The 13,088-nt window shown below is 46.8% G+C and overlaps 1 protein-coding gene across 1 annotated transcript in view; it reads left to right on the plus strand.

The window, feature by feature from the left end:
* The window catches only part of LOC115093624 (sodium channel protein type 2 subunit alpha-like), a 279,971-nt gene that overhangs the window by 141,496 nt on the left and 125,387 nt on the right, over positions 1-13,088 (plus strand). The window contains exon 14 of the mRNA XM_029605640.1: positions 5,922-6,160. Coding sequence (XP_029461500.1) covers positions 5,922-6,160 — 239 coding nt within the window. The remainder of the gene's footprint in view (positions 1-5,921; positions 6,161-13,088) is intronic.

Raw genomic sequence — 13,088 nt, forward strand, 5'->3', positions numbered from 1 at the left:
AAAACTGTAGGTATCCCTCATTTACTTTCTTTTGCCTGAGTCTCATCTCCCAGCAGTGCACCTAGATGTTCCGGAGTCGTAAACACATAATTGTTACCCTTAACTTTAACAAAACATTTACATGGGTATTTTAATAGGAATTGTCCTCCCCCCTCTATTACCCTTTTCCTATAATTTAGGAACTTCTTCCTTCTTAGTTGTGTGGATTTAACAAAATCTGGATAAATCCAGACTTTTTGCCCATAGAAACTTTTCTCTCTATTCCGAAAAAAATTTTTCAATACATTTTCCTTGTCTGATATAAATGCAAAGGAAATCAATAAGGTAGCTCGTTTATCAATACTTATTTCTTCCTGTGACTTCATCAAGAAGTCTGTTAAATTCAAAGATGTTTCAATAACCCCTTCTCTTTGATCATCAGATTCTTTACTTTTTACAGATGTATTCAAATAGAAAGCTCTTGTTATAGTAGGTATACATTTTTCTGGTATCCCCAATATTTGTACCACATATGATCTAAATAACTCAGTTGGATTCATTTTATCCATCTTAGGAAAGTTTATAACCCTCAAGTTAAAAGCACGGGTATGATTTTCTAAAAATTCTATTTTACTCTGAATTTCTCCTTCTGCTTTTATTTGTAAGTTTTGAACTTTCTCTATTTGTGTTACACGATTTTCTATCTTAACAATTTGTTTCTTTTGAGTTTCCAATACATCTGAATTTCTTTTAACTACGACATTAGTTTCCTGTACAACATCAGCAAGTTTCATGATTGACGCATCTAACTTAGCAATATAAGTCCACAATGACTCCATTGTAATGTTTCCAGGTTTTATGATAATATTTGGGGATCCTTTATCCAATTGTTTCTCCTTTTGTTGACAAGTATTTTGAACTGATCCCTTATTAACCTTCGGGGTGCTTTTTTGGTCAGGTGTAAACAATTGATTACTATCATCTCTTAACTCAGATGATATTTCTGTTATGTGAATTTCTTCCTGAGACTCTTGATTTTGCTTCTGCTGGGGCATTCGTGGTAACTCCTGGGGAAATTCCCCTCTGTTACCAGGTGGAGATGGTGTTTTAGGTGCCCCGGGGCTAAGTGAGATGTCTTCAGCCATAAGTTGAGGCTTTTGCTCTAAAACCTCAACTAGAGCGGCTCCCTCCACGGGGTTATTCTGAGAGGGTGTTAACCACTCTGACACTGTCCTTTGGATCGTTTCAGATGAGGCACCCAGAGCAGGCCTTATTTTTGCCTTTCTCTTAGTGTGCGGCATCCTTCATTTAAGTATGCAATCAAACAGGGAAATATTTTATGACCAAAGATGTCAAGCGGTTATCCTACAGTATACATTACTATCTCCTGGGAGGTATTTTGAGAGTATTTGCAGCCTACCTGGAGTTGTTTTCCAGAAACTTCATGAGAGTCCACCATCAAACCAATCGAACCGGTCGAAGCTGGTCAAAGCCGCGCGCGCCGACGGCAGCTACGCGCCGTAGGAGAGCCCCTTTAACCACCTCTTCTGGCTCCTCCTTACGACGTGGCAGTTAGTGGTTGGCTGCTGGTACCGTCGGGGCAGTGCAAGCTACCCCCGGAAGTCCAAACACAGTCCTGCTGCAAATTGATGCAAGGAAAATGCTGTTCACGATCCCAGGTAGGCAGACTCTCTCTACCTCAAGGAAAAACGCCATAGGAGAGCCCCTTTAACCACCTCTTCCGGCTCCTCCTTACGACGTGGCAGTTAGTGGTTGGCTGCTGGTACCGTCGGGGCAGTGCAAGCTACCCCCGGAAGTCCAAACACAGTCCTGCTGCAAATTGATGCAAGGAAAATGCTGTTCACGATCCCAGGTAGGCAGACTCTCTCTACCTCCTCCACCAGATTATAAAAGACCAGCAAGAGCTCACTGGACGCCAATGGAAACACCCCACTCTAGGGGCAAACCCATTCTAGGGACCCCTTTCCTGCACCAAGGAAAGGGAACTCTCCCTGGGGCCAGCCTGTCTTGCCCCTATCAAAACCACAGGGACCTGACTACCTCCGCTCTGCCAGCCTGTCTTGCCCCTATCAGCTTTCTGGCACTCTGCCTTGCTGCCATACACCAGATGACTCACTCATCTCCTTGTGGTGTTCTTGCCAATATCATGGTTCCTCAGTGTGTTGGTGCTAGTCTTTCTGCTTGCTATATTCCCCCTTCATTGTGCTGTAGGATGTTGATGCCACTTGTCTTGCCACTTTGCCTGTCGTGCTGCCTTCGAGGGTTCATGCATCTGTTATCAGTGCTCTCTTTTGAAGCTGTGGTGTGTTTTTGACACTCTCGCTGCTGCTTTGCATCTCTTTTAAAGCACTCTTGCTACTCCTGGTACCCTTTTGCCACTTTAAAGTGCCTTAGGCTATTCATGCCACTTTGCTGCCACTTTGCCACAGTCCTTGGAGCTCTTTTCTCATTCTGATGATTGCTCTCCAGAAGTTTCATCAGAATTGATAAGAAGGCTGCAAATACTTCCCCCATTGACTTTAATGGGAAATTGGAAAACGAATAAAACTAATCAACGAATTGGTTTTCCCCCCTATGAAATGAATGCAAGAAATGTGGGTCCCGGTGAAAAGAAAACTGAATTGAAACAAATTTTTTCCTTCTGCACATCCCTAGAAGAGAGAGTGACAACCCAAACTATGACAGAATTTAAACATGTTTGGGGCAGAGAGCAGAGGTAAATGCAGTTGTTGGTGGTGAGGTGGTTGTGTGAGGAATGATTGAAGAAATGAAGAAGGGGTTTGAGTGTTTGCTCAGCTATATGGAACTTTAGAGGGCCAAAATGAGAAATATACAAATCAATGGGCAGAAAGTGGTGATACAGCTGTGTTGGGCTTTTAAGAAGTCTGGGGTAATCTGCATGGAACAACTACGGGCACAAACCTAATGGCAACAAGCATAGGGTGGTCAGATTTTTCAGACAACAACCACACTAGTTTTGTTGGTGGTTTGAATTATTATAAAGTTTAGTGGTAAAACCTGGTCAGGGGACCCAGGTGTTAGATTAAGTATGGAGACTGGAAGAACCAAAAAGGAAAACAAAATTTGAAATATACTACCAGTGAAGGTGTTAGAGACCAGCACCATAATAGAATTTAAACTTGTTTGTAACAGATAAAAAGGACAGTGGTGGAAACATGGCTGAAGGGTTGAGTAAAAGACATGGCTGTTAGTATAGAAATTAGGGATGTAAATCGTTTTTTGACGATTTAAAATATCGTCCGATATATTTTAAATCGTCAAAAATCGTTAGGGCCACGATACAATACCAATTCCCCCGATTTATCGTCAAAAAATCGTAAATCGGGGGAAGGGGGAGGGCAGGAAAACCGGCACACTAAAACCCCCTAAAACCCACCCCCGACCCTTTAAATTAAATCCCCCACCCTCCCGAACCCCCCCCCCCAAATGCCTTAAATTACCTGGGGGTCCAGCGGCGGTCCGGAACGGCCTCCTGCAATTGAATCGTGTTGTCTTCAGCCGGCGCCATTCTGTGCCGCCATTTTGCAAAATGGCGGCGCAAAATGGCGGCGGCCATAGACCAACACGATTCGACTGCAGGAGGTCGTTCCGGACCCCCGCTGGACTTTTGGCAAGTCTTGTGGGGGTCAGGAGGCCCCCCCAAGCTGGCCAAAAGTCCCTGGGGTCCAGCGGGGGTCCGGGAGCGATTTCCTGCCGCGAATCGTTTTCCAAACGGAAAATGGCGCCGGCAGGAGATCGACTGCAGGAGGTCATTCAGCCGGGGTTCCAGACCCCGGCTGAACGCCCTCCTGCAGTCGAATCGTGTTGGTCTATGGCCGCCGCCATTTTGCGCCGCCATTTTGCAAAATGGCGCCGGCTGAAGACAACACGATTCAATTGCAGGAGACCGTTCCGGACCACCGCTGGACCCCCAGGTAATTTAAGGCATTTGGGGGGGGGGTTCGGGAGGGTGGGGGATTTAATTTAAAGGGTCGGGGGTGGGTTTTAGGGGGTTTTAGTGTGCCGGTTCACGATTTTCACGATTTTCACGATACTCTAAACACCCAAACGGCGACGATACGATTCCCTCCCCCTCCCAGCCAAAATCGATCGTTAAGACGATCGAGGACACGATTCACATCTCTAATAGAAATTTATATACTGATGTACCCAAATTAGTGGAGAACCAGAGAAGAAAATAACTGATTGGGCAGACTGGTTGGGTCAATTGGTCCTTATCTGCCATCATCTACCATGATACTATGTAATTTTCCTCAATCACCCTGAAGATTAACACATGTGAAAGTGTAGGGCGGTGCAGGATCTGTCTGCTACAAGACACTGCCACCTGCCCTCCCACCTTCCTTGCGATCATAAGTCAGGTGAAAGACAATGTGTATGCTCCTCTGAAATAGACTTGTATTTATCAGATTTCGCAAGACATAGCATTTAGAAAATAACAATTCCCGTCTTTAACATCCTAGCTACTAAGTATCTGTTTTCCCTAAAGAAAATTCTGTATCATGGGTGGTAACAAAACCTGCCATAAACCTTAGCCTGCTTTGATATAAATAATTGTGGCTAACTTACTCCGGATTCCAGCATTCAGGTGATTCCTCTGTTCACCTCTGAAGCAGATTCCAGCTAGAGCCCTGGAGAGAGTAGGCAGGGGAGAGGCTTGCTTCTTGGATTGGCTGGCAGGGCTGGTTCTCACCCTTCAGGATAGCAGGGAGATCTGGCCGGTTTCGGACCTTCCTTTTGCTTCCAGGGACATCTCGGCACAGGTTCTTGCTCTCAGCGTTTTCTCCCTGGTTTTGCATTCAGGATTCAGGCTCCTCTGGGGGCGGGGGGGGGGGGGGGGGTCCGTGCCTGCTTCCTTTTAGGCTTCTGGGTCACTCTGCCAGGAGGTTCTTCTTCTTTCAGGCCTCTTTTCTGGAACCGAACTTCTTTTCTTTCTGGAACTGAACCTCCTTCTGGAACTGGACTGGACTTCCTTTCCAGAACTGGACTTTTTTCAGGAACTGGGCTCAACTGGACTCCTCAGCCTCCTGGCCCCACTGTCTTATACTTCTCTGTTGATAAATATGCATAAGCTCATGCATACCCTCGTGGTGGGTGGAGTGCCTCTTGCCGCATCGCAGATCTTTTTTCTCCATTAGTTCAGGGGGGGGTGGGGGGGGTACTGCCACGTTGGCAGGTCCCTTCCCCACTCACCAGTTTCTTTAGGTAAGAAACTGTCACATAGTCATACCAAGCTGTGTCAGAGTGTCAGCATTGTCTCAGACTGCTCTTTTTTTTTCAATGTCCCTGACATCTGCCTAGGATCTTAAGTCATATTGTCTCTTCTGTATGGTTTGTTTATTTGCATAGGAACTACACACACACACACATCTGATAATGGCTCCAATACTGCTTGAAACAAGGCCTCTAACACTGCTTGGAAGAAGGCCTTTAGTTTCCACTGATGCAAGGTAGTTTAAAGTTCATCTGGGTAAAAGTCCTTCTCCTACTATAGCAGATTCTGGGCCTGTCGGAATTTATCCTGTGCATGGCTATTATAATTCATAACTGGTGCATCATTGGTAAACAGGAGATATTGCACCAGAAAAGGTAGGCTACATATAGTAAAAGCATGCTTTAGTGGGCTGGCTGTATTAAGCTTGCCTTAGCTCTTTTGATAACATTACAACATATACTATATGTAGGCTTTCATTTTAAAGAGTTGCAAATGTTGGAGAGAGACAATATAGAGAAGAAAATCTATTTGTAAACATATTGATATATCTGCTCATTTTTTTTCCTTTTGGGATAATTGTGTAAAGGATGGACTTTATTTAAATCCTATTTTTTCTAAAAAAAACAAAACAAAAAACAAAAAACCAACAACAACAACAAAAAAACTATGTTATTCTTACTTCCAGAACTTGAAGAATCCAGGCAAAAATGCCCACCCTGCTGGTACAAATTTGCTAATACATACTTAATTTGGGACTGTTCTCAGCCATGGTTAAAAGTAAAACAGATTGTTAAATTGATAGTGATGGATCCATTCGTGGACCTTGCTATTACCATCTGCATTGTCTTGAATACATTGTTTATGGCCATGGAACATTATCCAATGACTGAGGAATTCAACCGTGTGCTTTCTGTAGGAAATCAGGTAAGTTAATACTCTTTAGTACTTTTTTAATGGAAACAATCCTTGTCTTTAAGATGACAATCAATGACTTGATTACAATGCAAACCTAGCTTGCAATACAACAACAGGACTGTACAAATGATTCCCCAAAGAGTCTTCACTTTATCTGTATAACCCTAGTTAAGTGGTGCTATCTTGCCACACCTCTGTTTAACCAGTTCTAATTGGAAGCTTAGAACTTTGTTCCTTCTCCCTACTTCCCTTTGGAAACGTTCATCCAATAAAATAGAAGCTCCAGAAATATGCTGCTAAGGTACCACATCCTCCCAGGAAGACTATGAGCCAGTTGTACTAAGTATTTTTCCCCCCAATCACAAAAGAGTCTGTGTTCTAAAGTGCGTCAATGCTAAACCAAGTGTTAACAAACATTAAGAACACTTTATTTATATTAGTACACATTAATAGTGCAAAATTAACACAGTCAAATGAGCTAAATAGCTTTTTAAATTTCTGGTAGTGGAATTCAAGAAATGAATGGGATAAACTCAGAGAATTCCTGAAGAAAAGAGATTGATAATGAAGCACTAGGGTAACCTGCATAGAGCAAAGTTCAACCCAAAATAGCAGTGCTATGACTGCTTTGAGCTTTCAGAAAGGCACTAGGGTAACCGCATAAAGTGGTGGTTCCCTGTACATACCCAGATCAGTCCAGACAGGGGTTTAGCCTCCTATCCAGCAGATGGAGGCAGAGAATAACTGAAAGGGTATCCTATATCAGGACAGAGCCTACCCTGCATCCCTTCAGTATTTCTCTGTCTCCAGCAGATACAGGCAGGTGAACCTGCGGCTCCCTTCCTTTTCTCAATTTGTTTCTCCCTGTGAGATTTGTCCTTCTTCTCTGTTCTTGTCTTTCAGATCAAGCAAGTATTACCTTAATTCTATATTTAAAAAAAAATAAAAATTTTGAGTAGATAAAGGAATTCAAAACTCCTGCTTTCAGGGACACAGCTCTGTCTCCCCGCTCTTATGGGATCCTAGGGGGGCTTTCCCCTTGTTATACAGCCTAGGTATCCTTTCCCGGTGACCTGCTTGTCTGCTGGGGCAATACTGGTGGTCCAGTCACTCCCCCTCTTTGCCTGTGCTGCCCTACAGAAATTAACAGGGAAGCTCAATTCCCCTGCCATCAGTAAAGATTTTAAAAAAGAGTAAATAATCGGAAGGCAAGAGACAAGCAAAATCAGCACTTCTAGTGCAGGGAAAGCAGCACAGCAGGGTTTGTTCGCCTGCTCCTGCCTCTCAGGCAGACCAGCTCAGCTGACTCTCTCTCCCGCGGCGTTTCTTACCTAAATTCGTGCCGCATTCAAGTTGCTGTCTAGCCTGCGGAGAGCCTGCGATTCGGCTCTCCCGCGACGGGCTGTGCTCTGAATGTTTGCCCAGTGGGGGGGTCCCTCCGTGATGACGGCGAAATCGGCAGCCCAGGCTCATCCTCCCAAACACGTGACTAGGCCGTCCTCCTCACAAAAAACCATGGGAACGGCGGCCATTTTGGGGGTGGGTTTTTCTTTAGATTCCGGTCTGCAGGGCTCAGGAGAACTGGATTTAACCATTTCTCCACCAGATTTAAGCCCAGTCAGAGCCCCGGAGGGGGTTTTGATCCTTCTTCCTCTCCCCCTCCCCCCTCTTTGCCCGGGAAATCCAGGCCTCGTTTTTCCACAGAATTTATGCTTTAATGCACAAATCATATCTGGCTAGTTTGCAGGAAGAGGATGACCCTTCGCCAGGTCCCCTCCCCCCCCAGAAAAATTCCCTCGGGTGCCTGCTCTGCAGCCCCCTTCTGTACTGGATGTGCAGGGCTCCGTCAGGGTCAGGGTGGTGCCGGGAGCCCCAGTCCCTCCCGGAACCCCCCAACCTGCTGCGATCCCTGATCCCAATCAGGACTCTGACTTGTTCCCGGGTTCTCCACTCGAGGATGATGGTGACCCGCGTGTCTTCCAGTTATTCCAAAGGGAAGATCTGGACCCGCTCATTCCCTTTATTCTTGACGAGCTGGGTATTGAAGTGTCACCAAAGGATTCTGCCACGCCTTCTATGTCAACTAATGTGGACCTGTTCCTGGCGGGACTTAGGGCTCCTCCATGTACGTTCCCATTTCACCAATGCACAGGCAGCTGCTCCTCCGGGAATGGGAGTCTTCTGAGGTGGGGCTCCGTGTGGGTAGGGTGATAGACAAGCTCTATCCCCTCCCTTATCAATGCCTAGAGATGCTTAAAGTTCCCAAGGTGGACGCTTCCGTTTCTGCGGTCACCAAACACACCACCATTCCGCTGGTGGGGGTGACGGCACTGAAAGATATTCAAGAAAGCAAACTTGAGCTTTATCTCAAACGCATCTTTGAAGTCTTGCCCTTAGGGGTCCAGGCAACAATCTGCAGCAGTCTCATGCAGCGGGCATGCCTTAGGTGGGTTCAACAATTGCTCAGCACCCAGGACCTCCCATCTGCAGAGGCGGAGCAGGCAGAATGGCTGGAAACAGCAGTGGCGTATGGGGGCTCATGCCCTATACGATTTTCTCTGAGTTCAAGCCAGGGCTATGGTTTCAGCAGTGTCAGCCAGGCGTCTCCTCTGGTTGTGCAGTTGGTCTGTGGATTCCTCCTCCAAGTCACAGTTGGGCACCCTTCCTTTCAAGGGCAAGTTGCTTTTTGGTGAGGACCGTGAACATCTTATCAAATCCTTGGGAGAGAACAAGGTTCATAAGCTGCCGGAGGACCGCCCAAAACAGTCTGTCCTTCTTTCCTTCACGTTCTCGTTTTAGAGGCTAGCATCGTTTAATAGCAGAGCGCAGGGATCCTTTCCAAGGGGTACCTCCTCCAGATCCCAGTCCTGGTCTCATTCCTTTCGTGGCCGATGTCCCTTCCGGGAGGGAAACCCACAACACTCGGCCGCTAAGTCCTCCTACCAATGAAATACAGCCGACCCATGCCTCCGTTCCAGACTTAGGTGGACGTCTGTCCCTGTTTCTCGAGGAATGGTTCAAAATCACATCAGACCAGTGGGTCCTCGAGGTGATAGAGAAAGGTTACTCTTTAGAATTTGCTAGAGATCTCCCAGACCTCCATTTAATCTCTCCCTGTGGAAAGTGGAAGCATCCAGCGGTCTGCCAGACTTTTGTCAGGTTACAGGCACTCGGAGCCATAGTCCCTGTCCCGCTGGGGGAACAAGGATCCGGCCAGTATTCCATCTACTACATCATGCCCAAAAAGGACGGTGTCTTCCGTCCAATCTTGGATCTCAAGAGAGTCAATCGAGCCCTCAAGATTCCCCATTTTCGAATGGAGACCCTGAGGGCAGTGATAGCAGCGGTTCACTCAGGTGAATATCTGGCCTCTCTCAACCTGACACAGGCTTACCTGCACATACTGATCCACCACGACCATCAGAAGTATCTCCAGTTCAACATTTTGGGGCAACACTTTGTTCCGGGTGCTCCCGTTCAGCCTCGCCACCGCCCCATGCACTTTTACCAAGGTCATGGTCGTGGTGGTGGCCGCTCTCCGCTGGGATGGACTACTAGTCCATCCTTATCTGGATGATTGGCTCATTCGGGCCAGGTCGGAGTCTCTCTGCAAGATGGCGGTCGACAGGGTCTTGGCTCTCTTAGCCTCCCTTGGGTGGATAGTCAACTTCTCCAAGAGCAATCTACAGCCCTCCCAGTTCCTGGAATTCCTGGGAGCACACTTAGACACCTGGGTCAGCAAGGTGTTCCTGCCAGACGCTCGGGATCAAGTGCACAATGTTCTCTCTCTTTTGCTACCCACGGCCTGGGACTACCTTCAGGTCCTGGGGTCCATGACCTCCATTATCGACCTGGTTCCTTGGGCTTTTGCGCATATGCATCCTTTACAGAAAGCTTTACTGTTCCATTGGAAGCTGGTGTCGGAACAGTTTCGGATGCCCCTCCCACTCTCCGGCTCTATCATCGCCAACATGCAATGGTGGTTCTCGCTTGCTCACCTCCTGAAGGGGATGCCTGTACAGACTCCTCAGTGGATCAATGTTTTGATGGATGCCAGCCTCTCAGGTTGGGGAGCAGTGTGTCAAACTCAGTCTATGCAGGGATCCTGGTTCCCAGTCCAGTCCCGCTGGCACATCAGTCGCCTGGAGGCCCGAGTGGTCCATCTGGCACTCGGGTTCTTTCTCCCTATGATCCATCGCAATGTCACCACGGTAGCCTATATCAATCGGCAGGGAGGCACCAGAGGTCGCCTGGTGGCTCTGGAGGCCAGCAAGCTATTTGCCTGGGTGGAGCGTCACCTGGAGTACTTGGCAGCTTCCCACATTGCAGGGAAGGAAAATGTTCAAGCCGACTTCCTCAGTCGTCAGCGTCTAGATCCAGGAGAGTGGGAGCTGTCTGGAGCAATGGATCTGATCGTCCGCAGGTGGGGTCCCCCTCACACCTAGACCTGATGGCTACTCTGAACAACGCCAAAGCATCCAGATTCTTCAGCCACAGGAGGGAGCACTGCTCAGAAGGAGTGGACACCCTGGTTATTCCCTGGCCTCACGACGTTCTCCTTTACGTGTTCCCTCATGGCCTCTGTTGGGAAAAGTACTCAGAAGAATAGAACTTCATCCGGGACCTGTAATTCTCATGGCTCCCGAGTGGCCCCGCAGGCCGTGGTACGCGGATCTGGTGAACCTCGCAATGGACGATCCTCTCCGGCTAGGACATCTTCCATACCTTCTTCGTCAGGGTCCCGTATTTCACGATCAGGCTGATCGCTTTTGTCTAGCAGCCTGGCTTTTGAATGGTGGCGACTAAGAAAGAAGAGGTACAAAGATGAAGTTATATCTACCCTGTTGCGAGCCCGTAAGCCTTCTACCTCTCTTGCTTACGTCCGGGTTTGGACAGCTCCGATCTCAGGTCCTCTCCTTTCTACAGAATGGTCTGTCCAAGGGTTTGTCTTTCAACTCCTTACGGGTACAGGTTTCTACTCTCGGGTCCCTCTTAGGCAGTATCGATGGTTAAACAGTGGCAGCTCATCCGGATGTCATTCGATTCCTCAAGGGACCAAACATTTAAATCCACCTGTTCGGGCTACGCTTAAGACAGCCAGGAGGGGGTCTGAGCTCCAAGCGTTGTTTTGTAGTGAGCCCTTTCTCCATTTTTCTGATTCAGGATGACACAACCGTTTTTCTGATTCAGAATGACACAACCGTCGTTCTTACCGAAGGTTGTGTCATCCTTTCACGTCAATCAGTCGGTGGAGATCCCTGCCTTTTCTCCTGAGGACATTGCAAATACGCCTGGTGTGACCTGCGGCGCCTTGATGTAAAAGAGTATTCCTGCAATATTTACAGGTTACAAACGAGTTTAGAGTCTCTGATCATTTCTTTGTCTTATGGAGTGGTCCGAATAGGGGAAACAAGGCTTCTAAGGCTACGATTGCTCGCTGGCTAAAGGAGGCGATTGCGTCGGCGTATATCTGTCGGGGCCAGACGATTCCTACCACTCTTTGCGTTCACAGGCTACTTCTTGGATGGAGAGTCAGTCGATCTCTCCGCAGGAAATTTGCAGAGTGGCTGCTTGGATGTCTGCATACTTTCACTCGCCATTATTGCCTCGATGTGCAGGCCCCAGTCTTTGGCTCCTTCGTAAGGCAGGTGCTTTGAGCGGGACTGCAAAAAAATGATAAGTGTCTTTGCATTTGTCACCAAAAATATATAGAAAAAATTAGAAAAATACCTGAAAACCTATTGGTACAATACCAGTGTGTGGAGACCAATGATTGTAAAACATAAAGTAGTCATTAACTTTGACTAACTGTAGTGATAAATGCTCAAAACCTATTGGTACAATACCAGTGTGTGGAGACCAATGATTGTAAAACATAAAGTAGTCATTAACTTTGACTAACTGTAGTGATAAATGCTCAAAACCCAGTCTCAGCAGTCAACACAGTTGACTGCTGAGAGTTAATATATTATAGCTCTCGACACAACCTGAACAACATATGCTTCCCTACTTTTGATGTTATTTGGAATTCATCATGTTCATAAGGACAAGGATCCTTATGCAAATGTCTTCAGCCTCTTCCACATTTTGGAGACCTCAGTGAAACTGGTATTCCAATCCATAATATTCTGCAAAAGTTATAAACAAGAATGTGGGAGCATCTGATTTCCTGCACCCCAGTAGCAAGGAAATTAGACCTCAAGTATAGAGTACAAAACTCCCCAGGATTTGGAAAAGTACAATTGTGTCAGTCAGTTGTAGTGAAATCAGCTCTTAAAAGAGCAAAGAAAAACAAAATTTCTCCAAGGACAAGAAGGATACTAGTCCTCACATGGGTGACATCATCAGATGGAGCCCCTATGTGGAAAACTTATGTCAAAGTTTCTAGAACTTTAACTAGGGACACTGAGCATGCACAGTATGCCCTATATCACACGTCCATGAAGGGTCTCTCTCCAGTGTCTTTTTTTCTCGCAGAGCTGTAAGCCTCATGGTATGAAGGAGTTTACATTGGCTGTTTTTCGGCCTTGTGGAAAACTTCATTTTTCTCACATTTTTCACTGTATTTTCTCTTTGTTTGATCACTGGGTCCCTCTCAGTGCCCTCCCATAGTGTCTCCTAGTCAGGGTTTTTGGTGATTTGGGTAAGTTTTCTTTCACGGTCGTTTCCCCTGTGGTAGCGGTGTATCACTGCCCATTAGCCATTGACGCCCCACCGTCATCTTCGTCTGTTAATACCCCTTTGTTTTCATCCATCATGGTCATGTCTTGTTTTTGGTGATGCCTCCAATGCCCGAGGACCATGTCCATTACGAATCTGCATGAGACATGTGTCCTCTGCCTAGGGCATCATATGATGTTCGGGGTTGCCGCTTATGAACCCAGATGACCCCAAAGGGACGTTGACTTCGGCTCAACAAGGTGGAGCAGCTCTTCAG

Source organism: Rhinatrema bivittatum, chromosome 6, assembly GCF_901001135.1.
Source record: "Rhinatrema bivittatum chromosome 6, aRhiBiv1.1, whole genome shotgun sequence".
In the NCBI taxonomy this organism is placed as follows: domain Eukaryota; kingdom Metazoa; phylum Chordata; class Amphibia; order Gymnophiona; family Rhinatrematidae; genus Rhinatrema; species Rhinatrema bivittatum.